General features: G+C 42.5%; 3 protein-coding genes across 3 annotated transcripts in view; 1 reads left to right on the top strand and 2 right to left on the bottom strand.

Moving 5' to 3' along the window:
• The window catches only part of TOMM70 (translocase of outer mitochondrial membrane 70), a 28,268-nt gene extending 15,366 nt beyond the window's left edge, over positions 1 to 12,902 (top strand). The window contains exons 6-12 of the mRNA XM_074595663.1: positions 561 to 768; positions 1,369 to 1,503; positions 2,663 to 2,770; positions 3,493 to 3,609; positions 4,482 to 4,579; positions 5,095 to 5,217; positions 9,193 to 12,902. Of these exons, the coding sequence (XP_074451764.1) occupies positions 561 to 768; positions 1,369 to 1,503; positions 2,663 to 2,770; positions 3,493 to 3,609; positions 4,482 to 4,579; positions 5,095 to 5,217; positions 9,193 to 9,346 (943 nt within the window). The 3' untranslated portion in view covers positions 9,347 to 12,902. The remainder of the gene's footprint in view (positions 1 to 560; positions 769 to 1,368; positions 1,504 to 2,662; positions 2,771 to 3,492; positions 3,610 to 4,481; positions 4,580 to 5,094; positions 5,218 to 9,192) is intronic.
• LOC141746694 (uncharacterized) lies at positions 7,068 to 8,997 on the bottom strand. Its single transcript, XM_074595675.1, has 2 exons — positions 8,947 to 8,997; positions 7,068 to 8,143 (listed from the first exon to the last, which is right to left on the bottom strand). The coding sequence occupies exon 2, from the start codon at positions 8,059 to 8,061 to the stop codon at positions 7,189 to 7,191; it is 873 nt and encodes a 290-aa protein (XP_074451776.1). The 5' UTR covers positions 8,062 to 8,143; positions 8,947 to 8,997; the 3' UTR covers positions 7,068 to 7,188.
• A 913-nt stretch (positions 12,903 to 13,815) lies between the features above and the next one.
• NIT2 (nitrilase family member 2) lies at positions 13,816 to 23,798 on the bottom strand. Its single transcript, XM_074595688.1, has 10 exons — positions 23,748 to 23,798; positions 21,560 to 21,678; positions 18,726 to 18,846; positions 18,519 to 18,607; positions 17,937 to 18,030; positions 16,870 to 16,944; positions 16,350 to 16,428; positions 15,635 to 15,733; positions 14,503 to 14,558; positions 13,816 to 14,112 (listed from the first exon to the last, which is right to left on the bottom strand). The coding sequence occupies exons 1-10, from the start codon at positions 23,773 to 23,775 to the stop codon at positions 14,024 to 14,026; spliced, it is 849 nt and encodes a 282-aa protein (XP_074451789.1). The 5' UTR covers positions 23,776 to 23,798; the 3' UTR covers positions 13,816 to 14,023.
• Positions 23,799 to 25,471: the final 1,673 nt, after the last annotated feature.

Raw genomic sequence — 25,471 nt, 5'->3', positions numbered from 1 at the left:
CAGTTTATTTTTGGAAGATATCATTGCTGTCAGTATGGAAACCATTGGTACAACGTTATGATTTTTTTTTTAAAAGTAAGACAGACTGTCCTGATGTACAGGCAGATTCACTGAATCCAGGACGCTTAGCTGAGGACAAGGCAGTGCTTACTGTCATTTTTGCTGTGAAATCCTTGCTTCAATGTATAAACTGCACATTGCTGGTTTTAATATTTCACTTTTCTGAGCTGGAATTCCATCCCAGACCTCTTGTAAGGCAGAGATCATCGCTGTCCTTAATGTGAAAAAAAATTTCAAGGGACAAATGAAGCTCAAGTTCAGGACCTTTAAAACGTGTTTCTTCTTTATTTCCAATGTCATTTGGGCGTTTTTTGGTCTAAATTGTTTTCAGTCTGTGATGGCTCCATCCAGGAATATTTGTGACTTTACTTACGATGCTGGTGTTGTAACCGAATATGGCAAAAGTTAGTATTTGTTATGAGTTAATGAATAGTCTGAATTGAAATTGCAGTGTTCAGTAAATGCGTGTGTATATACAACTGTTCTTACATCATTTACAGCTCTGGCTATTTGAGAGCAAAACAATATATGGAAGAAGAGAACTATGACAAAATTATCAGTGAAAGCACAAAAGAAATTGAAGCAAAGGGAAAATACATGGCAGAAGCTTTGCTTCTGCGAGCTACTTTCTACTTACTTATTGGCAATGCAAATGCTGCCAAACCAGACCTAGATCAGGTCATCAGCATGGAAGATGCAAATGTGAAGGTAAGAATCTATCACAGCTGGATTGAAGTTTGGATTGAGAAAATGTAGAAGTTAGATGATAAACTTGCAGTCTAGTTCAAGAGCTTGTTTTTCCAAGTTTTCAGATACTTTAATGGGAGTGTTCTGGTTTGTTTACCACTTTGTCTTTTTATTCCTGACAAATTGTTTTTCAAGGGCTGGTTTATTTTTGAGACAGCTGTGCTAAGTAGTACAAGCTAAAGTACAGAGGAAGTTAAATGAATCGGAGGCTTATCTAGTCTGAAAAATCAGCTCATAAATAAGAGAAAAAACATTAATTGTACTTGCATATTGAAGTGCTTCAGAAAATGATGATCTATTTGTAAGCATAGGGAACCTGTCTTCTAAAGGATTTTTGGGGGGTTGAAAATCCACTGAGGTGGAAGCACAGGCTGACATATTTGAAATTAAGCGAGGGAGTTGATCGTTTAGAGTCAATATGAAATTTATTCCTGCTTAGAATGAATTAATTCTGTCAGTGGGAGAAACTAGTCAAATGAAAAATTTACTGTAATTGTAACAAAGCCTTAAATCTGGAGGAATGTTGGAGTGGCTAATGCTTCTTCAAACTCTTTTTTACAGCTCCGAGCTAATGCTCTGATCAAACGAGGAAGTATGTATATGCAGCAGCAGCAACCTGTGCTGTCCACTCAAGACTTTAACATGGCTGCTGATATTGACCCTCAGAATGCAGATGTTTACCACCATCGAGGACAAGTAAGAAACATTAGAGATTTTGTCCCAATACTTGAATATTTCAATTTATACTAAAAGAAAAATAAAGATCAGTACATCATCAGAGACACTTTGTACTGTTTGTGGGAGAAAAACACGAACTCCTAATTTGGAACTCTTGCAGAATAAACATACGGTCTAACTTGCAGGTTCAGGTCAGGCAGAAGCAGTTTATTTCTGTAGCTATAGGAAAGAACACAAATCGATATGAACTCTGACTAAAAAGCACTAGGGGCTTGTATACGTTTACAGCAGATAGAAGCTGCTCCATGAAGGGGCCTGATATGGCAGAGCAGCAGCCGCATAGAAGGAAACTTTGTTACAGCAGATGTAACATGTGTTCCTGATAACTCGCCATCTGCAACACTGTGGCCTGGACTTGTATCTGTTCAGCTCCTCCCGCTCTGGCTTGTGACACTGCTGTGTCCTTAACTAATTTCTAGGCATAGAAAGGCCTGCTTCCACTGAACGGTAATATAAAAGATGCTGGAAGAAAAAGGAGACACTACCATGTGCAGATATGCTAAGTCATATTCATAAGGAAGACTTCCACAGATCAAGTGCCTCTCTCCATGAATTCGTTAGACCTTTTTTGTGCTCAGAAATAAAAATGGCGTTACCTGTTGGTTGAAGGGAATGAAAATTTTCTGCAGATTGAAAAATTAGTGTTTTACAGTAGCTTCACAGTAAAGTAAGAGAATGATGAAGTGAGCTCCTCTCTTGTGGAGGCATGAGAATATTAAAAAAAAAAAAAGTTGAAATGCAAGCTGGGAAAGGCAAAATGTTTTGACATCCAAATAGTCCACAGACATTAACTACAGCAAGGCAAAGCGACTTGAGAAAATATAGCATAGTTTTGGAGACTGGACATAATGCTAAAGCAGTGATGGCAACAGTCTAAAATGCAAGCATTCTCAATCCCTTACACATGGACATTGCCTTTTTGTGCATGAGGCCAAAGTTTCACTGGTGGCTCTGTTATTTTATGGCAGTGATTTTTAGTCATGGGTTTTGTGGGTTTCTAGGCAGTTCTAAAACTGAACTGGAGATGATATGGGTAACTGATGCTAACTGAATTATCACTTAAGCATCTGAAGCACGGATTAAATACAGAGATAGGATTTTCTTTCATTCTGGCTAGCTGAAAATCCTGCTTGACCAAATTGAAGAGGCTGTGGAAGACTTTGATGAATGTATCCGATTGCGACCCGATTCTGCCTTGGCTCAAGCACAGAAATGTTTCGCCTTGGTAGGTAACATGCTGGTGTTTATCTGGGTGCTTTTTCTTTTTAAAGAACTCTTGAAAACATACTGTGTTTCTCTGTTTTATTCCCATTTATTGGAAAAGTAGGGCAACAAACACCTTGATATCTTTTAATAATAAGGTAAAGAAATAATGAAAACGTTTCTTCAGTTGGAGTAAAGGTTTTCCACTTTCATTTTGCAATGATTGTTATTCAAACAGTAGGTCATCACTTCTGTTTTGCGGTAGAGGAACGCAAATCTTTGCTCTAATTTTATCACATAAAATTGATTTAAATAAACTCTCAATGTTGTGGAAAATTATTGTCTTCAATAAATTGAAAGCAAACTTTCAAGCTAGTACAATGCCTCTGTGTGCAGGAATCTTCTGAGAACAGCTTTGCATGGTGTGAACAAGGAGGAAATCTAGGCTTGGAATTTCTAGGCTTTTGAAATAGAGGGAGGCTATTGGTAACTATCAGGCCTTATGGCTTCCTTCTTTCTCCTCTCCAAGTCCACTCTACCAGAGACTTGGACACATGGTAGGTTCCTAAGAACAGATTTGGTAGAACATACAGGCATGTCGTATTGTGGAAGCTGTAATTGTTGTGATGCATGCATGTCTTGGGGAAGTGGGTGGAGGTCTGAAGAGGTGCTTTTTTTTTTCCTTGTGCGGTTGTTTCATTTTTTTTTCCTTTTTCTTTTTTTTCCTTTTTCTGTCTTGAATAGTATCGCCAAGCTTATACAGGAAATAATCCTTTGCCTGTGCAAGTAGCCATGAAAGGCTTTGAAGATGTCATAAAAAAATTTCCGAAGTGTGCTGAAGGCTATGCACTCTATGCTCAGGTACATTTTTCTCTGTCTTAAAGAAAATGTTGTATTTTCTTGCACCTTTTATCTTGGATAGCATACATTTCTTCAAATAATATATGAAGATCTTTGAGAATAAGTTCTGAGATAACACATGCTGTCTTTAATAAGCTACCTGAATTTATGGGTATGAGTGTTTTGGGGTAGAGAGGAATTGGGGGATAAGAATATAAGTGATGAGTGTCAGGGGTGGTGGTTATTAGGAGACAGAGGTCTGGCATACACCTTCCCCCTGAATTCCTGCATGTGTGTGGCATCTCACTTGATGGACGTCAGGGATTCTCTAGGTAATTGGGGAGTTAAATGTATGGAACTAGGGTAACAGTTTTGTTCTGCTACAAATGCCATATACTGGTCAAGCAGAGTTTAGTACAAATCTTCAGAGTACACTTGAAACGGGAGACTGTCACTTTTTCTCCTAGAAAACATACTGCTGGTTCTAGTGTGAAGCATGCGGTGTTCTGGTTTTAAGTAGGTAGGCCGTATGGATCCATTTCTTCTTTTGAAAGAAGTATATTTGAAAAAGGAAGAAGTTGAGATGTGCAGGTACAGAGTTCTTAGAGCAGTTTTTACTTGGAGTATGCTTACCATGTTGCTTGTGGATCTCCCACTGCAGACGGTACTGTGATCAGTAATTTTTGCACTTAAAGCCTAGCAGCTTTCTTCTACAAAGCCTCAATTCTGAAACTTAACTCTGGCAACTGGTGTGCCTAGCCTGCCTTTCAATAAGATAGCTATATTCAATCTCACATCATGAATATAGTTTTAATTAGTGTTACAACAACTAGCCTAGTGCGGAGCACATGTTTTGGTTGCGTATTGACATATAGGCTTCTCTTTTGATGCAGGCACTAACTGATCAACAGCAGTTTGGCAAGGCTGATGAAATGTATGATAAATGCATTGACCTTGAGCCAGACAATGCCACTACATATGTTCATAAAGGGTATGTATTGAGTTTGCAATCTTTTTGGTCAAGAGCAGTAGGCACGTTTAGATGAATAAACCCTAATTGAATGTTTGTATTTGGGAGTTTAGCCAGGAGAAATAACCATGTGAAAACAGCTTAGTGCTGTTAAATGTACTTCTATAGTTTCTCTTGACTGAACTGTAAATTAAGTTTCAGTAAAGTTTTATTAGTGTTCATTCCTAATTGAGTATCTACTTGAAGTACATGACTCTTACTTTTGCCCCATTTAATTTAAGCTTGGTGCTGAAATTTTCTCTTTTGTAAAACAACTTGTAGCAAGTTGTCTTGAGAGGAATTTGTCTTTAGACTCATAAACTGTTAACATAGCTTATTGAAAATGACTTTCACATATACATTTTTTAAGAGCAGTGAAATTACTGTTGACCTTGCATTAGGAATTAGAAACATTTGGGATCTATTTTTGGCTTGCATGATCTTGGTTACGGGAGGAATATGTGAAGTTTGTTCTAAATTTTCTCTTTTTCTTCCAGTTTACTTCAGCTCCAGTGGAAGCAAGATTTAGACAAAGGGTTAGAACTCATAAGCAAGGCCATTGAGATCGATAACAAATGTGATTTTGCATATGAAACCATGGGAACGATTGAAGTGCAAAGGTAATGTTGAATTGCAGTCTTCAGAGTTCTTAGTTACTTTTGAAATTATAGCAGTCCTTTGGATTTCCCCATGAATCTTAAGCTTTTTGTAAGATCTTCTCCCCAGTGCTGTGCGAGGTCAGCTCTTACCCAAAATCCTGATTTATTTTCTGTAACTCTTAAGGAAGGCCTGCCTTTCTCTATGGCATAATTTTGCTTTATGATACGATAAGTTCCCATGTTTGCCAATTTCTAACTTACTGGACAGCATGCAGATGAGTCTGTCTGTGTTTAAATACATCCCTTCTGCATTTGAAATTACTTCCTTAATCATTACATCATTACTAGTGTATCTAATGTAGCCAGTAAACATACCTTACTGGACCTTTTGTACTGAGGATCCTGAGCTATAATCTGAAGCCTGACCATTGGGGTTTAATCATAGAATCATAGGGTTGGAAGGGACCTCTGGAGATCATCTAGTCCAACCCCCCTGCCAGAGCAGGGTCATCTTAGAGCAGGTTGCACAGGAACTCATCCAGGCGGGTTTGGAATGTCTCCAGAGTTGGAGACTCCACCACCTCTCTGGGCAGCCTGTTCCAGTGCTCCATCACCCTCAAAGTAAAGAAGTTCCTCCTTATGTTTAAGTGGAACTTCCTATGCTCAAGTTTGTGCCCGTTACCTCTTGTCCTGTCGCTGGGCACCACTGAAAAGAGCCTGGCCCCATCCTCCTGACACCCACCCTTTAAGTATTTATAAGCGTTGATAAGGTCCCCCCTCAGCCGTCTTTTTTCCAGACTGAAGATACCCAAATCCCTCAGCCTTTCTTCATCAGAGAGGTGTTCCAGTCCCCTCATCATCTTGGTAGCCCTTTGCTGCACCTTCTCTAGCAGTTCCCTGTCCTTCTTGAACTGGGGAGCCCAGAACTGGACACGGTACTCCAGGCGCGGCCTCACCAAGGCAGAGTGAGGGGGAGGATGACCTCCCTGGACCTGCTGGCCACACTCTTCTTGAGGCACCCCAGGATGCCATTGGCCTTGGCCACGAGGGAACATTGCTGGCTCATGGTCACCTTGTTGTCCACCAGGACTCCCAGGTCTCTTTCCACTGAGGTGCTCACCCGCAGGTCAGCCCCCAGCCTGTACTGGTGCATGGGGTTATTCCTCCCCAGGTGCAGCACCCTACACTTGTCCTTGTTGAATTTCATAAGGTTCCTCTCTGCTCAAATCTCCAGCCTGTCCAGGTCTCTCTGTATGGCGGCACAGCCCTCCGGTGTGTCAGCCACCCCCCACAGCTTTGTGTCATCAGCAAACTTGCTGAGGGTGCACTCGATCCCCTCATCCAGGTCATTGATGAATATATTGAAGAGGACTGGACCCAGTACTGACCCCTGGGGAACACCACTTGTCACTGACCTCCAACTAGACTCTGAGCCCCTAATCACTACCCTCTGAGCTCTGTCTTTCAACCAGTTATCTATCCACCTTACTGTCCGTTCATCTAACCCACTCTTCCTAAGCTTCCCTATGAGGATGCTGTGGGAGACTGTGTCGAACGCCTTGCTTAAGTCAAGGTAGACCACATCTACCATCCTCCCCTCATCTATCCATCCAGTCATGCCATCATAGAAGGCTATCAGATTAGTCAGACATGATTTCCCCTTGGTGAATCCATGTTGAGTACTTCTGATAGCTTTCTTTTCCTCCACATGCCTTGAGATGACATCCAGAACGAGCTGTTCCATCATCTTTCCAGGGATGGAGGTGAGGCTGACCGGCCTGTAGTTCCCCGGGTCCTCCTTCTTGCCTTTTTTGAAGACTGGAGTGACATTGGCTTTCCCCCAGTCCTCAAGCAGCTTGGCTGGTCTCCAGGACCTTTCAAAGATGATGGAGAGTGGCCCAGCAATGACTTCTGCCAGCTCCCTCAGCACTCTCAGGTGCATCCCATCAGGGCCCATGGACTTGTGAATATCTAATTGACCTAACTGATCCTTCACTCGATCAACTTGGAAGGAACTCGGTCTTCCTCTTTCCCTGTTACTTTCTCCAAAGCCTGGGTCTCCTGAGGGCTGGTCTGAGCAGTAAAGACCGAAGCAAAGAAGGCATTCAGTAACTCTGTCTTCTCCGCATCCTCCGTCACCGTGGCTCCTGTCTCATTCAACAGTGGGCCCACAACTTCTCTGGTCTTCCTTTTGCTTCCAATATACTTGTAGAAGCCCTTCTTGTTGAGCTTGACATCCCTTGCCAGGTTTAATTCCAGGGCGGCCTTGGCTTCCCTCGTCTCATCCCTGCACGCTCTGGTGGCATTCCTGTAACCCTCCCAAGGGGTCAGTTCATTCTTCCACTTACTGTAGACTTCCTTCTTCCACTTGAGCTTTTTCAGAAGCTCCCTGCTCAACCATGCAGGTCTCCTGCGTCCCTTCGCTGATTTCTTTCTCTTAGGGATGCACCGATCCTGGGCTTGGAGGAATTGGTCTTTGAATACCAACCAGCTTTCTTGAGCCTCTTTGCCTTCCAGAGCCCTAGCCCACGGGATCTCTCCAAGCAGTTTCTTGAAGAGGTCAAAGTTAGCCCTCCTGAAATACAAGGTTGTAATTTTACTTCTTGATGTTTTGTGCGTAGTTCCCATGATCCTGAACTCTATCATTTCATGATCACTACAACCTAGGTTGCCCCCAACCTTAATGTCCTCCACCAGTCCCTCTGTGTTTGTCAGTACCAGGTCCAGAAGTGCTCCTCTCCTTGTTGCCTCCTGCACCACCTGTGTCAAAAAGTTATCATCAACGCACTGGAGGAGCCTCCTGGACTGTGCATGCCTGGCTGTGTGGTCCTCCCAGCAGATATTGGGGTGATTGAAGTCCCCCATTAGAACCAAGGCCTGCGATTGCGAGGCTACCTTCAGCTGTCTGTAGAAAGCCTCATCAGCTTCCCCATCCTGATCAGGTGGCCTGTAATAAACACCCACAACAGTGTCCCTCATATTTGCCTGCCCCTTAATCCTTACCCATAAGCTCTCAACCCTCTCTTCATCCACCCCAAGTGGGAGCTCGATGCATTCCAAATGCTCTCTCACATAGCACCACGCCTCGCTGGTCTGTCTTTCCTGAAAAGAACGTAGCCATCCATGACAGCATTCCAGTCATGTGAGCTGTCCCACCACGTCTCAGTAATTGCAATGAGATCGTGGCCCTGCAACCGCACACAGATCTCCAGCTCTTCCTGCTTATTCCCCATGCTGCGTGCATTGTGTATAAGCATTTCAGAGAGGGAGTCGTGTGTGTAGTTTTGACTCTTGAGATGTGGTGTGCCTTCTGGCTCTCAGAAGTACTGGCACACTCCCCCACAAGTGCTGAGCAACTATGCCCTGGCACCGCACCAGCAAGCCCAGTACCGTCCCCACCCCCCTTCAAATAATGCCAACATGACTGCAGTTTCCACACTCACAGGGTAGAGAGGAAAGACTAACACTGTTCTGTAACTGCATATTGTGTTACAGTTGGGCAAAAGTTTGGGGTGTAGCTGAGAGTATAGTAGAGTCTCTTTTTATGTGTCTAGCCCATCAAAAAGGCAGATGATTAAACTGCTGCCATCAGAAATTTTGCAAGCATTTCCTATTTAAATAATGTGAGCTCTTGTCTTTGCTAGTTTTCCTCTTAAGTATACAAACTCTTTTCAAGGGAGATGAGAGTTCATTTAATTGTCCCAGTATTATCTTTGCAGTAAACTTGGTGCCCTGTGGAGAATATTTTACCCCTTACTACCACCCGTGGGGGCTCTCAGGAGGAAGGCTGTTAAACAGCTGTCCTAGTTGCTTAGGCTTGGTAACAACTCCTCTCAGTTTGCTCATCATCATCGTCACAAGTTCTTGTGGTGGTTCCTCCTGAAGTCCATTTAAGCTGTTAGTAGTGGAGAATGTAAGTCCTGAAGGAAAAAAAGATGCTGTAGAGATGAAGATTGCTTTGCCAGTCTTAATTGGACTAATTTTGATTTATTTCAGAGGTAATCTGGATAAAGCCATTGAAATGTTCAACAAAGCTATCAACCTGGCCAAATCTGAAATGGAGATGGCCCACCTCTACTCACTCTGTGATGCTGCCTATGCCCAGACAGAAGTTGCAAAGAAGTATGGATTGAAACCACCAACACTGTAAAGAAATGAGGAGGAAACGACCTTCTAAAGTGAAGTTGCCCACTTCAGCCAGCCCTAAAGACGCTGTTGCAGACCATGTTGAATGGTGGAACTTAGTTTTTTCCCGTTCGTGGTGTTGTCATTTGCTACGTCTGTTAAATGTTTAGGTGTTGTGGGAGTGGTTGTTCAAGGAAGTATGCAGTGTTGCATCTTGTTCCTTCTGCAGCGAAAACCTTGAAGCGTGTTTAAGGGAAATAAAGTTGCAGGGGAACAAAAGGAAGATATTTTGGCCATGCAAATAAAAACTTCACACTGGTTCATTTGGGGTGACTATGTTGTGGGCGATTTTTGCTTTATCAAAGAATATTACAGCATGTGGGTTTTTTTCCTGTTGATTTTAAAGGTAATACTAGTCAGTGCTGTAAAATAGGTTTCTTTTTTATATGCAATTAATCCTTGAGGGTTGATTTTAATTTTGCAAAAAGGAAAAAATTAATTTTCAAACTGTTTAATAATAGAGGGGTTTTTTTAAGTCAGTAGATGTGGAGAGAATCCCTGTAAATATATGCAAGCATGCACAATCTTCACTTAAAGCCCCTCCCACCCTCTGCATAACGTACTTAGAAATAGTCCTGTGGCAGCTATTAGGAAATTAATTTGATAGTCCTTATCTTTACCCCGGAAAGCCCTGGCATACTGTGCAGGAGAGCTGGTACACAGGTTGGCTGGGGAAAGAGGTCAGGCGAGACTGCTTCAGTGGAGGCTTTACTGGAAGAAAGGCTGTGTTCCTCTGCAGCAGTCCTTACGTGAATGTCACAGGAAATTGTTCTGAAGGGTTCAGAGGGGCTTTCAAGAACAGAAAGCACTGCTGGGAGTAGAGCTGCCAAGGTAAGGTCATGCTTGCATATAATCTTTGTAATATCTGATGCTCTTGCTTAAATGTAACTGCTAATAGACAGTCTAAATTCTCCTCAGTCTCTAGGGGCTGCTGCGTTCTGATCTGCTCCTTGTAATAGCCCTTTGCAGGATTAAGTGAGATAAGGAACAAAGCATAGGCTAAAACTTCAAATAACGGATCTAGACTCTGTAATGGTTTCCTTGTTCTTTAGACCCTGTCTAGTCCAAGATTACAAATACTGTAGGAAGGAAGCAACTGTTCTGCAAATAGCAGACTGGCAAGTTATTAAATACTAATATCAACTGTCTTCCTCTAGCTCGGAACTTCTCAGAGGGCTGTCTTGCTTTAGTCAGTCCATCTTGCCTCTCCCTGGATTCATGTGGCTGGATAAACCTCATGCAAATACTTAACTGATGTAGCTTAATTTACCATACACTAATTTGGGCTTCTTCCCATCCTGAAATCATAGATTTGCTTGTGCTGAATTGTCTAATGTATTTCATCTCTTAAAGAAATTAACTGTGCTGTGGTCAAACCGTCTTGTTCTCTAGTTGTGCCACCTTCTAGCAGCAGCTTGTATTTTCAACTTGACCTTCCTTTCTCCCAGCAACTACAGTTGAGAATTCAAGTGGTGGAGAGTAGACACAGAGCTCTAATGGTTCTATTTTAGCTAGCTCAGTAGGTGATCTGAAATCATAGCGTTCGTGTAGAACTGAAGGCATTGGAAGGTACTGGCAGCTTCTAAGGGCACTGCACATAACAAGTGTCAAACGTCTTCTGGAACTTCCAGTCTCTGCATCAATTACCTGAGAACAAAAACATGCCGGACTGGCTGATGTGTCCTGTTCTCCCGAGGAGTTTTTATTCGCATGGCCTTATTTACATTGGCATTTTCTCCTCTTCACCCTCCCTGTACCCCATTCCTTACCCCACCCAATCAATTAAGGGAAAAAAGCATGTGCTGTCAAATACTAGCATTCCAAATCATCACAGACTTTTGCCTGTTCTTGAACTAGTTTGAAACTGCACTGAAAGGATGCATTGTCTGTAATTTTTTTTTTTTTTTTGTAAATGATGTATCACCTGTAAACTGAAAAAAAATAAATATTACCTTCAAGTATCTCTCTCTGACATGTATAACAACAGGTTTTGATGAAAGTGTTCTCTGCAGTGGTGCTCTCTGTGCTTATTTGAGGAAGAACTAATAATGACTGACTCCCTGTCATCTTCTCTCACTTCAACTTTTAAGAAAAAGTGAAGAGACATGTAATTAACAAGTCTTATATCTGATGGCTTCCCTCACCTACAGAGGTATGATCTTGAGAGCTGGAGACTACAGGGGACAGAAATCCAGCCAGGAAAGCTGGGAATCTGAGTAGTTGACACCCTGCTAATGTGCATATGCGAGTGGATCCCTTTAGTGAAGGGGATTTTCTTTTTAAAGGGCTGATATAGCGTGCATGTGAACTTTGAGAAAAGCTTTCTTTAGTAGGGATCAACAGCTGAAGTGAACCAAGTATTACTGCTATTTAAAAAAAAATATAAATTGTTGAAATAACATAAGAAGCTAGTACTAAAGAGTTGGATAAAACTGGTGTATCCTAGAGATTCTGTGAAGTCGCTTGCACACGTAGTTGTCTTGCATCTTAATTCTGATCATGTAAAATCCTAGTTGTTCATGTTAGAGACAAGTTTGCTGGAATGGAGATTAGCAATTGTGACTTGAATCTAGGATCTAATTGCAGATGGAAAAGGAAGAGGGAACTAACATATACTAAAGAGTTGTACTGTAACTTATTCTGGAACTATTAAGAGCAGCTTAGACGCAGCTTTAACCAGGCTCCCCAGCCGCAGGGGTAATAACACTGCCCCATACAACAGGCATTACTGTGTTTTCTGCCATTTCTTTTAAAAGAATTTAAACTCTGGCAGGCTGAAATTCTGGCGCTAGTTCAGAGCTGTTTAGTGGCTGGTTTTCTATACTTGCAGAATACTGGTGCATATGTATAATACGGATACTTTAAGTGCCTGTTTTCTACCAACACAGAGATTGAGTATTGACTGCTTTAAGCATTACCTAGCTGAGAACTGATTGTGTACTTTTTGCACTGAAATGCCCAAAAATTCAGAGTCCCATTTGTATCACTTCAGAGTGGATTGCACTGGTGACCCCTAAATCATCCCACTAAAACAAGGTGCTTAGATGTTGCCCTGACAGACTGAAGAGGACTGAGCTGGTGTCACCTCTTCAGCCGGGTTCACCAAAGTCACTCGCTACAGATTTTCATCCCTTCTCTCCATTTGGGATTCCAGGGGCAGAGGGCCCAGGCCACGGATTCCGTTGTCTGTTGCAGACTGCACTTTGTGTTTTTAAAATTAAGTGGTCAGCCCTTGAGAATCCTGCTCTACTTTAATCCTCCAAAGGTAGTATTTAGTTCCTGCTCTGCTGCATGTTAAACTAGTGTAGAGAGGAGAGGGAAAGACAGATGGAGTAGTTTAGAAGAATGGATGTATAATAGTTTCTATGATTTAGAAGTTGGAGCCCAGTGATGGCCATCTTGGATGCCAATTGTTGAGTATGTGGGAGGCATTAATCTAATGCAGGAGACTTGACTCAAATGGTAAATTGTTAATTTTTTTTATATTTATTTTTCAACAAATAAATCTTCATTTCACCTTATGCTCTGTGGCTTGTTTCTTAAGAGTTCCAGTACAGTATGCGCACCAAAATGCGGGGAAAAGTACAGACCAAGAAAGGCCTGCTGGAATAGATAATGCCACTGAGTGGCATGATTAATAATCAGTTTGTTAGTTTCTTCATCATGAGCAATGAAGTAAGGAGTATTTCCCATGCAGCTGATGGGAGTTGGCCTCCAGTAGCAATAATGCATTTAAACACTGAGCAATTCTAGTCCCTGTCGTCTGGAAGACTTTGGGCAGAAACAAATGGTGCACAAGTTTTCTAACCCTTTTGAGTGACTCCCCTCAGCCTTTTTGGGTGAAGAGGACCAGGCAGCAGAATTAAAGCCCATTCAGACATTACATTAAGGAAGCAGGATGTAGAGCAAAGGTGTGGTGACATACAAATTCCTTTAACGCAACAGTAACCTGCATCACCTCAGCAATAAACAGGAATTGCAGTAAAGAGAATTTAATACGTACATATTCCCAGCAGGACATGTGAACCAAAACCTGTTACAGATTCTTCTATAGCAGTAGTTCTGTCTGGCAGCTTCTTGCCTTGTCCCCAAGTAGTACAGAGCAGAATTTATCCTTTTTTGCTTAGTGTGTTGAACTTTAAGATGTCCAAGTTAGAAGTTGGGCATTCAAGGACATAAGAAGGACAGAGATGGAAGAATCGTGTTTCTAGATTACCTCATAATTCACTGAAAATTCACAATACCAAAGCTGACATCAGAAGATTTCCAGAGAGAACAAGGTTCCCATTTCTATGTTCTACAAAAAAGCCCCAAGAAGGTAACAAAAACATTGTGATGCATAAAAAGCAATGATGTTAACTACTACTGTGTTGAACTGATTTCACCTCCATCTTTATCCTATCTGTAAAATACTATAAAATACTAAAGCATATGAGGAGATATAAAAACTGTATTTGAATCAATTTTAGAATTACACCACCAACTTGGGATTTGTTTTGTTGGGGGGGTGTGTGTGTGTTGTTTTTTTTTTTAATTAACTGGCACATTTAGCAGTAGATGGTGGAGCAACTAGTAAGGGAATTCTTCTGAAGGTGAAAGGAGCAGCCATTGTGTCAACTGAACCTTCCTTATTCACCCAGCTTCACTTTTTCATCTCTATGCCATAGAGATCACAACGCTTCTGGCTCAAAATAGGAATTTGTTGACGTATTTCTGCAAGCTTCTTCAGATCTACAGAAGGGGAAGAAAGAGCTATTAGAACAGCAGTCATAAAGGAACACTCCTGACTTGCTCTGAGGTAAGCCATGGAAGAGAGCAGCTTCCATGGAGAATGGGGCTGCAGCGCACTGCAACTGGGCAGCCAGGGCTGAAGGAAGCCTCGACTTTGCTCTTTGCTAAGGTGGCAGCTTCCCAATAAGTAAGGAAACTGGAAGAGTATAGTCAAGCGCTGCTTGTTCTTGCTTTAATCTAGCAAAGGCAGAGAAGGAATGGGAACACTGCATCATCTGTAATTGCCTGTGCAAGCCCACAGACTTAAAAATCTCTCCTTAGTCTCATGACCTGTACTGAAGAAAAAAAGCAGGGGGAGGAAAAAAAAAACCCAACCAACTTTACCCTTACCTATATCTGTGTATATAACTGTTTCCTCAGCCCCAGCTTTGGCTATGACTTCACCCCTGCAAAATTAAGCACATTTGTTCACAGCATTAACAGAGGTCTCAAGGCATCAGTCCAGTTGCTGCTGTATGTACAAAAGGGAGTTCCTACCCTTGATGTCTACAGCTGTAAAGACAGGGCTGTCCTAAAAATGGAGTCATCATTCATAACTCTGGCATGACAGAAATGGCTTCCAAGCTTTATATGAGGCACGCTTTATGTGTGACATACACATACTTAACATAAGGAAGATCAAGAATCACGGTAAGAGCAACTATGAGAACCAATGCCTGTGAGCATGCAGTATACCTTGGGGGGACGAAACAACTTCAGGGACAGCCATATAGGGCAAAAACTAACACCTTCACCTTTCAGATCCTCCTGGCTTTTAATAGGAGTATACTTTTACGCTGTATGAGCTACCTAACATTATTTATCATGTCTCCCACTAGGTGTTCTGTCACCACTTTCATCGTATGAAGTTAAAAGCTCAAGACATGGATAAAGCTTTTCTTACTTTGCAATCATCTGGAAGAGAACTATCAGTAGATTTATTTGAAAGAAAAAAATCACTGCCTGAAGGTTTGGTCACTCTTACCTCCTGTGCACCTGCCTGACTTCTGCTTAAGTCAGAACATGTCTCTTATCTAGCTGAAGACATTCTTGTTCCTTCTTATTCAAAGCAGTGTTGTTCTTTGAGGAAAGGAAATAGTTTTGTGTAAGCTGTTTAAGATGGTTCAGCTTGGCACAGAGTCCATAATGCATAGTATGTAATGGACTGAACTCCAGGGACAAGTTGAAAACATCAGAAGCTTAACTAATGCTAAATATTAGGACTAAGTAGCTTCTTCACTACCAAAAAGAAAACATACTGTTAAACTAGCTGTAGTTTCTTTCTTGTTTTTCAGTCAGACAGTTTTAAGGGATGATTTTGAGAATGTAGGCTTAAGTCTCAGGTGCTTTTTACCAAGAACTTATGACATTTTTAAGAGTAGATGGAAATGTGGGACTGAAATGTGACTGTCAAGTAAAACATATTTTTTAACCAAGAAAAGGTGGGGTTTGTGGTTGTTTTTTTTTTTTTTAATGAACTCACCATGGATTTACCACAGTGCTGTGTCCCCAGGCAACATAGGATGCTTTCTCATCTCTAGCAGGAGATACAGTAGCTACGTAGACTTGATTATCAACAGCTCTGTGTTCAAAGAAAGATGAGGGAAGGGGAAAGTTAATAGAATTTTTTTTTATACCAACAATTAACTAAGCAGAAGGGAAAGAATTCACTCTGAAGGGCAAGCTATATATTGTCCCAAGGACTAGCCAAAATTGTAAATGATATGACGATCAGAGAAAGCAGAGCCTGGAAAGAGAAGTCTCTAGCACCTGCTCCAGAGTTAGTGGGTAGAATGAATTACATGTTCACTCAGTATGCAGCAAGGTTGATTGAAGCTGACCAAATGAATAAATAACACTGCATTCAGGAATCTCAGGGTCTATTTCTATCTGTAATTAGAGCAGTTCTCAAATGGTAATTGGCTCTTCTATCTACAAGTTCGTGTGAAGGGTGCTTACAGGGAAAAGGGTCCTTGAGAGGGCATTACTGCGGAGGGGCTGGCAGGAGTGAAGGATAAGCATTTCCTGCTTTTCTTCTTGACAATAGAATCATTTTGGTGTACCAAGCAAGGCTCCAAGGGCAGAGTGGCCCTGCAGCACCACTTCTGATGCATAGTGTCGTTTGGAACACAACAGCTCAGTTCCACATGCTAAATCTCCCTCTGGAACAGGAGGATAAGCTGTTACTTTGTTCTTACCGTCCCCTTTGCAGCAGCTCCCAATGAGCTGGTCCTGTTGTCATGTTAAAAGCCCCTGGATATATCAGCAGCTGGCAACCTTTGTTAAGAGAAAATTAGAACCCAACCATCATTAAGGGGAAGACTGTTTAACCCTAGAGTGGCCCTTCACATTGAGACTCACGGCGAGTATTCTTTCAGTACTTCCTGACCTCTGCCCAAAATGGAACTAAATGGAGCCTGTCCATGCACAATATGGGTGATTACTTATGTCAGCGAAGCCCTGTGATACATTACCAAGTGCGGGATAAACCCATCACTCCATCAGCAAACGTGCGTAGCAGGAAACAATTGTTACTTTACTCAAGGAGAACAGACACTCATTTGAATCACAGTCTTGGCCACAAGAGGCATGTTGTGTTACTGGGCAAGGGTAAGAGTGCTGGATCACGCAGGTTGCCCAGTATGTACCACCCTGAAACAGCCCCGCATAGTTCAGACCTCAGTGCTAACCATGCTCCATTGGGTGACCCAGCCTCACCTTTCTGCCCGTAGACTTGAGCCATCTCAGCAAATCTGATATCGTAGCAGATGCCCAGGCCCACTTTACAGTATGCTGTTCTCAAAACACAAGAGACAACAGTCAAATCGCTATCACAAGTACAAAAAAGCAATCATAAGACACCCTGCAGCCATCCTGCCAGCTGTTATTTTATGTGTCTCACAGTAACAAGAGGAACGATATTTAAATGTGTATCCTTCTCTGTAACAAGCCTTGGCTATTTGTGGGGGAGAATTCATGCTTCATGATGAGGGGAAGACTGTGAGCAACAGTCCTATCTACACTTTAAAAAACAGCCATTTACACAAAATCCTGTTACAGCAGTTCTTTGTGTAATGTATTCCTCTCTGATTTAGCTGCGGGTTTTTCAATTATTTTATTTTCAAGAAAAGAATGCACTCACTGCTCTTCATGGACTAAAGAAAATACATGTACTTTTTTCCAGCACGCACACTGCAAGACGGAAAAAGTGACCAGGGGATATGAGATTCTTCAGAAAGCTCAGTAAACAGGTGGTGTTACTTTTTGAACACTGGGGATGGTAAGGGGAGTAGGTGTCTTGCTTTTTTATCTGATGTGTTTGGTTCAAGAACGTTGGAATGGGATTTACAGTTGTTATATCCATTATTATATCATCCTGACATGAAACAATGTGCCAACGTAGCTGTTTGCTACAGACATTCTTTTTCCAAACCATTTCTGTAAGAACCATTTTAAAGATGTAACTGCCATAAAAAATATACAGTAACTTCTCTTTAACAAATCAACAGAACCACTATTTATTAAGGGAAGTGCCATGCTGTATGCTTCAACCCTTTCTACTCCTCTGTCCTTTTGCAATCACATTGTCTTTTAAAAAGTTTCAGAAGTGACCCACGCACTTGGAACAAACTTAAACCTATATGTGCCATGGTTGTCAAATGCCTAATATAAATCTGATAGTCTAAAGATCCATTGAGGGGAGGAGAAGGGGGAAGGGAACTCCAGAACAACTGTAGTGTTATTGTGGTAGAGCTCCTTAAAGGGACACCTTGTCTTATACTCACGAGTATCAAACATGGAGAAGCTATTCCCTGGACTCAATGTTTCAGACTCTTTGAACTGTATCTTCCCAGGAATATTAATGTCAAACAAATGAACCTGTAATTATGGTATGAATAATAACAATTAATAACAATTTATCTGCTTGGTATTTGAGCCTCTTTCTATTAGGCGTGTGATTTCTAGTTATCATTATCTAGACTGCTTTTTTGTCAGGATCGCAACTAACCACCATGTAAGATTGTGAGATCTCCTAAAGATAATTTAAAGCGGTTTTCTTCTTTACAGAAATATCCATGTCTAAAAAACAAACCAAAAAGGACTGGCCATTTTAAAAACACATACAATCTGTGTGACCCAAGTGATGCACATATCAAATCTTTATATCGCTTACTGAATAGAATGCCCTATCCTCCCATTCAGTAATAGAGAGTAGTTAAAAATAGCTAAAAATATAACAATTACTTTGTAGTATGGCTCTATATCTTCCTCACGGAAAGAATCCCTGCAAAATAGCTAGATATCCCGATCTAACAAGTAGATTTGCAAAACAAAGGATACTTAATAACAATATTCTGCCATCTTACCTTCCTATGCTTTGCCAACATTGCACCATCAGGCCCAAAGACAGTACATGTATTATACAGCTTTCCACCATCCTCTTCTGGAATGGATCCTTTGTAAAGGCAAGAACAAAGGTTTCCCCCATTGTGTTACATGGAATTTTGATCCAATGGCACTGATAGACACTGCCCACTTTACCCTCAATGAGATGCTCACTAAGAGTAAACTACCTCCAATGAGATATATGCTGCACTCCCTTGCAACTTCTGAGAGCTTTTGTGTTGATTCCCCAGGGATCTTCTCTGCATACTCCTTAAAGTATTGGGTTCCATATGGAGAATTAAAGCATTCCTAGAATTTGGAAAAGGAAATGTTAAAATCCACCAACACCACTGCAAGGAAATGTACTTGACCTTTCAAACTCGTCTCTATCAAACAATGTTCTCATACAATCTTTAGTTACAGGAGTTTAGTTTACAGGAGCTCAATAAGCAAATCAGAAAACATCAGGAGGCCAGAGAGACCTTAATTATAGAAAATGCAGTGTGTGTGTCGGTGTGAACGCACGCCAAACAGAACACAAGCCAGGAGTATCATGCAAGCTGCAAGTAACAAGGCTAACACATTTATCGGTCTAGACTTAGCAAGATCACAAGGGATGTTCTCATCAGAACAAGAAACCAAGTCCTACCTAGCTCATTTGACAAGTTACAAGTCAAACAGATCCTCTCAAAACTGTGAAATGCTTGTGCTTGGCCACAGCCCACGATTTCTTAATTTTCAAAAGAACCTTTGCAAAAGCATGCGTTTCTCAAAATCACTTATTCTTTTGCTAAAACCATCCTTTAAACACCATTTCCTCACAACTGAACAGTGTCTCCTGTCCTAGGCTCCAGTTAAAGATTTGCTATCTCTCAGAATCAGGCATGTAATCTTTAGACAGCAAGATCAACAGAGCAGTTTAGATGCCTAAACTAGGTGGCTAGTGGTATTTGAGATGCCCAAGATACCCAGAACTCTGAGTTACATTTGCCAGCTCTGTGAGGCTGTGAGACATCCTCCCACCGCTTTTTTTGTCCCCTTAAAGGAGTGCAGCTGAAGAGCACAGATAGGCTATCAAACAGTACCAGCACCTACTCTTCAGCAAGTGATTCCAAGATGCCCAAGCATCCGCCTTGATTGTTACCTTTCCTTGCTGGAAGCTGTAACAAGATCCCCCAAAGAAAAAAAAATAATCAAGCTCTGAATAGCACAATAAGCATTTATGCCTTAGCTGCTCAAGCAAACTTCTTAACAACTGTATTAGATTCTACTGAACTGGAATAACTGAATCAAAACTGGATGGATGCTTTTGCCCCATATACAGACACTGGGACAGCAGGTGCCAGCTAACCCACAGCAGAATTTGTAGATGGAAGAGGCAGGGAGAGAAGTCTTTGCAGGCTGTCAAATGACCTTCCCAGGCTTTTGAAAGCTGGACCGAACTTCCAGGAAATGAAAGCAATGCCCCAGCTGCCTCCACCTTCATCTTGCCAATTGCAGTGTCAGTGCGGGTAGTACTGAAACCACGGGCTCAAGAGATGAGGCAGAGCTCTGCACAAGTTTGCGGTAACAGTGCATGGGGCTGTTCATAAATTGATGCTGGAACAAAACTGCAGCCTGTCTGCACAGATCACCTAGTCCTGCGCTCTTCAAAGTGGTAAGAATACAGTAACAGATCATTGGATTGCTTTCTATCAAGTTCCAGATTCAAATGGATTCTGGTTTTATTTTTTATCCATAAACATTACAAATTGTTTTTCTCTCCCAAATTTTTCCTGGTTCAGAAATGAAAAAAGTTTAACGCATCAAGACAAACATGTCACAAGAAAACTGCCATATGCCTCCGCAGAGGTGCAGATTATATTGTCAGTGCAGGTTACTTCTGTTCTTTATGTAGCGTGAGTTTAAAAAAAGAAAAAGTGGAGGGAAGAGAATATTTCATGCCCATGTCCTAATGCCAGTACAAAATTTACCTCCCAAAAGTCTGTGAAAAACCTTGCCTTTGTTTGACAAGTTTTACTCCAAAGGCATAAATTATCATTGGTAAAGTGAGTATCTCAACTAAATATGTCTGGAAAACCCAATGTTTGTACACTTGATGAAACTAGCAAATAATAGATAATCTCAATGTAGGAGGCCCAGACAGAATAATCAAAGGTCACATTTGCAACGCAAGAGCTGTGTTAGCGCAGAGGAGCTGGGAAGGTTGCTTAATACTTTGCCTGTGACAGCAGGAGGGAAAACATTCTGTGTGTAAAACATTCACAACAAAAGTTCACCCAGAGAACTTTGCACTCCTAAGTCAGGAGCTGCATGGCACAGGGGTAACACAAGAAGCCCCAGGAAGAGAGGAAAAAAGCTCAAAGCTGCACTAGGAAGGTCACCTCGCTGCCAGCACACTCATCTGTGTGAAAATTCAGCATGGTAATCACGGCTGAAGATCAAAATCAAACGTAAATCAGAAATGGTCAGTAACTTAAAGTGGCTTTATGTTGCCACACAACGCAGTCACAAGAGAACTGTGTTATAATCATAATTCAGCCACAAATGACCTGCTGGAAATGTCTTAAGTCTATTTTGTTTTTCATCTACTATCTCATCTGGAATGATTATGGCAAAGAGAGTCACGGTATACCTGTTTTCTTTCATCTTCATATCAACACTCTTTAGCTGAAAAGCACCTTTTCCTACAATTCTAGTACAGAAGGCTTCTGCAGTGTCACTTTTGTGAATTCAGAACTTAGCAGTGATGGAACTGCCTGGGATTTAAACCAGCAAAAACTTAACCAGGATCTTATACCACAGAAAAGACAATCTGCTTTTTTTTTTCTTGCTTCTTGTTTTCCCCTTTCTTAAGTGTGCTGCTAGACAGAACCCCTGGTTTTTTTTCCTATTTTGCAGCCTCATACAGCATCTAAGCTATCCAGAGAGAAACAGGAATGTATAATGCATTAGTAACACTAGAAAGAGGTTTCCAAGGGTTTGAGGTGTAGGTGCTGAGTAGACCATGATCTTTACTCACAGGTAGAGCCACAACTTTTGCTCCTTTAGCTGATGCTTCTCTCACCAGTCCACAGGCTCGTTGAACGTTATCTGATTTAACAGCAGATACATGAAGCTGAATAAGAGCCAGACGGAAGTCTAACGGCAGAAAAGAAAAAATTAGTCAGCAGAATTCCCCCAGGAAACACGCCTCAAAATTTGAATTCACTAATGAGCATTTAACAAAATAAATTTGCTTACACATTAACACATACACGAACCTCTTCCAACTCATTTTGCAGTCTGTCTATGACTCTGGAAACAGTCTCTTAACACAGGGAGAACATTCAAACCTAGGCTTGCTAATGGGAACTGTACATCATCATCATCACTCTGCTCAGGTCAAAGATCACACAGTTCACATGCTAGTAACACTCAGCCCAGACAATACCCAGCCCAGGTTCTAACAGAACATACTGTGTGACAGAAAGGGAGACCACTGGTCACCCAGACCTGCTTCTTCCTTCCCAGTTTGCTACACACTTTGTGAGCCTATCTTTTTGTTGCACCCGTCACCTGATGACAACTGCATGTCCTAAAATGCCACTAGCAAACTAAAGGATTGGATAATACCAAAAGCACCAAATATGGGAATAGTTTCTGTTTATCTCTCAGATCACACCAGGCCTGGGAAATGGCTATAAAAAAACAATAAAGGTAATATCTTTCCTGATCGTTTCTTTGCAATATGGTTTCTAGCCAAGAGACAACTGCAAGTGTTATCATCAGTGTCCCTCATACAGTCAAAGACCACTATAGGATAAAGAAAAAGCTGCAGGCAACACAGCCTTAGTGGTCACAGAAACAGGAAGAACTGATTCAAGTGAAGATAAGATCAGATCAGGAACAGTCAGGCAGAACATCTATCTTCCTACTTTAGTTCTTATTTCAGTAGCCAAGCCAATAGTTTCTAGAGGTTAAGCAAATGATTAATGTTCCCTTCACCCCTCTTCATGTGAGATACTCTTAATATTTGGTTTATTAAGTAAAAAAAGCTGCACTGAGATTTTGAACTGAAGTAACCATAGTTAGCTTCCAGACCCGCCTAGATAACCATACCAGGAATGTGTCTAAAACTTTACCACATTTGTGGAATGTGTTTCACCTCAGAGAAATTGGACACTTAGAGATTTGCATTTCAGCATAAATTCACTTTTGCAATAAAACCAAAAAAGTATCTACTAGGGGAAAATTTAACTAACTTTCTTCCCATAATGTTTAAAACACGAGGACACCATTAATCTTATTTTCCATACGCCACAGGTTTGGAGTTCGTTAAAAATCAAAACAAAAGCTCAGTCACAACAGAGTACATGTACCCACAATTTTGTTTAAAAACACTGAGATGTAGAAGTAACAGAAATACAGAGAAATGTGGAACAGTGCTGTAGAGGCCCGAGATCTCTTCTTCCAGCCTTGCTAATCTGCCTCAAAAACTTCTTCAGAAGCAATTCTTAGGATAAGCCTCTAACGATGCAAACCACACCAAGATAAAAGTGTATCGGAGTCAAACAATGGTTTGTGTTCACACCACTGCAAAACTTGGTGGTTTTTTTTTTTTTTTTTTGGAAAACATCAGGAACTAAGCACATCTGGTTTGTTCAGCTCAAATTTCTTGACAAGCCGACCACTGCAGCAGTACCCAGAGATGCATAGCAAGCGGCTTCTACCAGCCTGTGGCAAAGCGGGAGTGCCCACGGCAGCTCCCTCTAGCAGCTCCATTATTTCACACCCCTTCGAAGGCTCGGAGACGGCACCCAGGACTGAGGCCTTGCCGGTCCCGAACAGGACTGGGGACCTGGGGCGGGGCGGGGGGGGGGCGGCGCGGACACTGGCCGGGGCAGAAGCCAGCCCACGGCCCGTCCCCACGGTCAGACAAGAGTGTAAGGCCCCCACTGGGGACAGCGAGGGGCCGGCAGCGGCTGAGGGGGAGCCGGTGACTCCGCGCAATGCCCCGGGACGAGCGGGGAAGCTTCTCCTGAGGCCCCGGGGCGGAAGTCCGGAGCTCCGCTGGAGGGGCAGGTTCTACCCCATGTCTGCCCTTTTCCCCGCGTCCCCGGAGAAGGGAGGGAGGGAGGGAGGGAGCGAGAGGAGGATGATGATGAGGAGGGGTACGAGAGGAAGTGACCGTTCGAAGTAACCGTTGCTCCGCCCGCGCCGCCACTCACTGGCCATGGCTCCGCGCGCCGCCTGCATCCCCGCGCGACCCCGGCTCCGCCCTTATAGGGCCAGGCGGCGCGCCCGAGCGCATGCGTGCGGGGCCCGCCGCGGAGGCTGCTGGGAAATGTAGTCGCCCCCGTGGCCGCCCCCACTCTCCCCGCCCCCCGCCAGGCGGGCGGCGCCCCGGGTCCAAGGGGTGGTTTAAAAGCGACTCATATACTGCTCTTAACAAAGCCTGGCTGGGTCCTCGATCCCATTTCACAGCACTTCCCCGCACAGTTTGGCGCAGCCGTAAAAACCCTGCTGTTTTCATTACTAGCTTTAAACACCGCGTGCTGCCCTTGACTCAACACAGAACACCGCTGCCTCAAGTGTATATTTGAACAATCTTAGGCCTTTTAAAAGCGTGTTTGTAGAATTGTAGATTCATGTCCGGAGGAGGGTCACGAAGATGAGAGGGCTGGAGCACCTCTCCTCTGAGGACAGGCTGAGAGAGCTGGGGTTGTTCAGCCTGGAGAAGAGAAGGCTCCGGGGAGACCTTATAGCGGCCTTCCAGTACCTGAAGGGGGCCTACAGGAAAGACGGGGAGGGACTTTTTACAAGGGCATGCAGTGATAGGATGAGGGGTAATGGCTTTAAACTAAAAGAGGGTAGATTTAAACTAGATATAGGAGGAAATTCTTTACTGTGAGGGTGATGAGACACTGGCACAGGTTGCCCAGAGAGGTGGTAGATGCCCCATCCCTGGAAACATTCATGGTCAGGTTGGAGGGGGCTCTGAACAACCTGATCTAGTTGAAGATGTCCCTGCTCATCCACGTGGGCTTGGACTAGATGACCTTTACAGGTCCCTCCCAAGCCAAACTATTCTATGATTCTATGTTGTGTAGAGGCAGTATTTCTCACGCAAGAGTATCTCCACAAGTTGAAAGCACGTGACAGCAGAAAGGGCAAAGATAAAACAAAATGGGTAACCCAGGGTGATTACTCTCTCACATGTGTTCACTTTCAGGAAACACGTGCAGAGAGATAAAGGATGGGAAGTGCATAACCACCATAAAATGCATAACCACCACTACTTGCAGCAGTTACAAACCTCCCTCCAACAGAAAAACTGTTCAATCTGTGCGTTGGAGCAGTAAAGGGAACGCCTCATCCCAAACCGACCAAGCCAAAGGATGGCATAATTACCAACAATGGACAACTGCAGATGAGGGGACGCAGCAGCTCTTTGGCAGGCCTCCCTCCCTTTTACACCTACCCATGGTAGTAGAAACAGCATATATGAACTTTTTTTTTTTTAACAGCACACCTTGCAGGGCTCCAGGTGCAAAGAACAGCTGTCGCCTGAGTTCACACTCTTACAAGGAATAAGAAAGTGAAAAAGCAGTAAAGCAGTACCACCCCTTCAAGGCAAAAAGCTCAAGCTAAAAAGCCACTGTTTCCCAGGGTTCAGAGTGATACAGTGTATTTCTCAAGTTTCAAAACAGAAACATCTGAAAGCACTAGATACACCCAAAAGAACAAGTTACATACTATCACCCCCATTCCTTGCCAAAAAGGCGAAACTTTTCAGCCATGCAGCAGACTATGCCTATGTTAAAAAAGGTTATTTGACAGTATCAAAAGTTTTGAATCTTCAGCCGAAATGTAGGTGCAAGGAAAAGCTACAAACACTGCTGAGACCCAGGGGTAAGGCCTAACGGGAACTAAAGTGGAAGAACAGCAAGTA

This window comes from Larus michahellis, chromosome 1 (genome assembly GCF_964199755.1).
Source record: "Larus michahellis chromosome 1, bLarMic1.1, whole genome shotgun sequence".
Lineage (NCBI taxonomy): Eukaryota > Metazoa > Chordata > Aves > Charadriiformes > Laridae > Larus > Larus michahellis.
Note: the sequence above shows the minus strand (reverse complement) of the source record. Positions and strands in the feature narration are given on the sequence as shown.

Bases quoted from the DNA above. Each gene is read 5' to 3' on its own strand.
- NIT2 (XM_074595688.1), bottom strand. From the start codon at position 23,775: ATGCAGGCGGCGCGCGGAGCCATGGCCA. The intron at 18,847-21,559 runs GTGAGTAAAGAT...TCCAAATTCTAG, and splicing joins CAAAAGTTGTGGCTCTACCT to GAATGCTTTAATTCTCCATA. The intron at 18,608-18,725 runs GTAGTTTACTCT...GCCTTTACAAAG, and splicing joins CAGCATATATCTCATTGGAG to GATCCATTCCAGAAGAGGAT.
- LOC141746694 (XM_074595675.1), bottom strand. From the start codon at position 8,061: ATGGGGGACTTCAATCACCCCAATATCTGCTGGGAGGACCACACAGCC.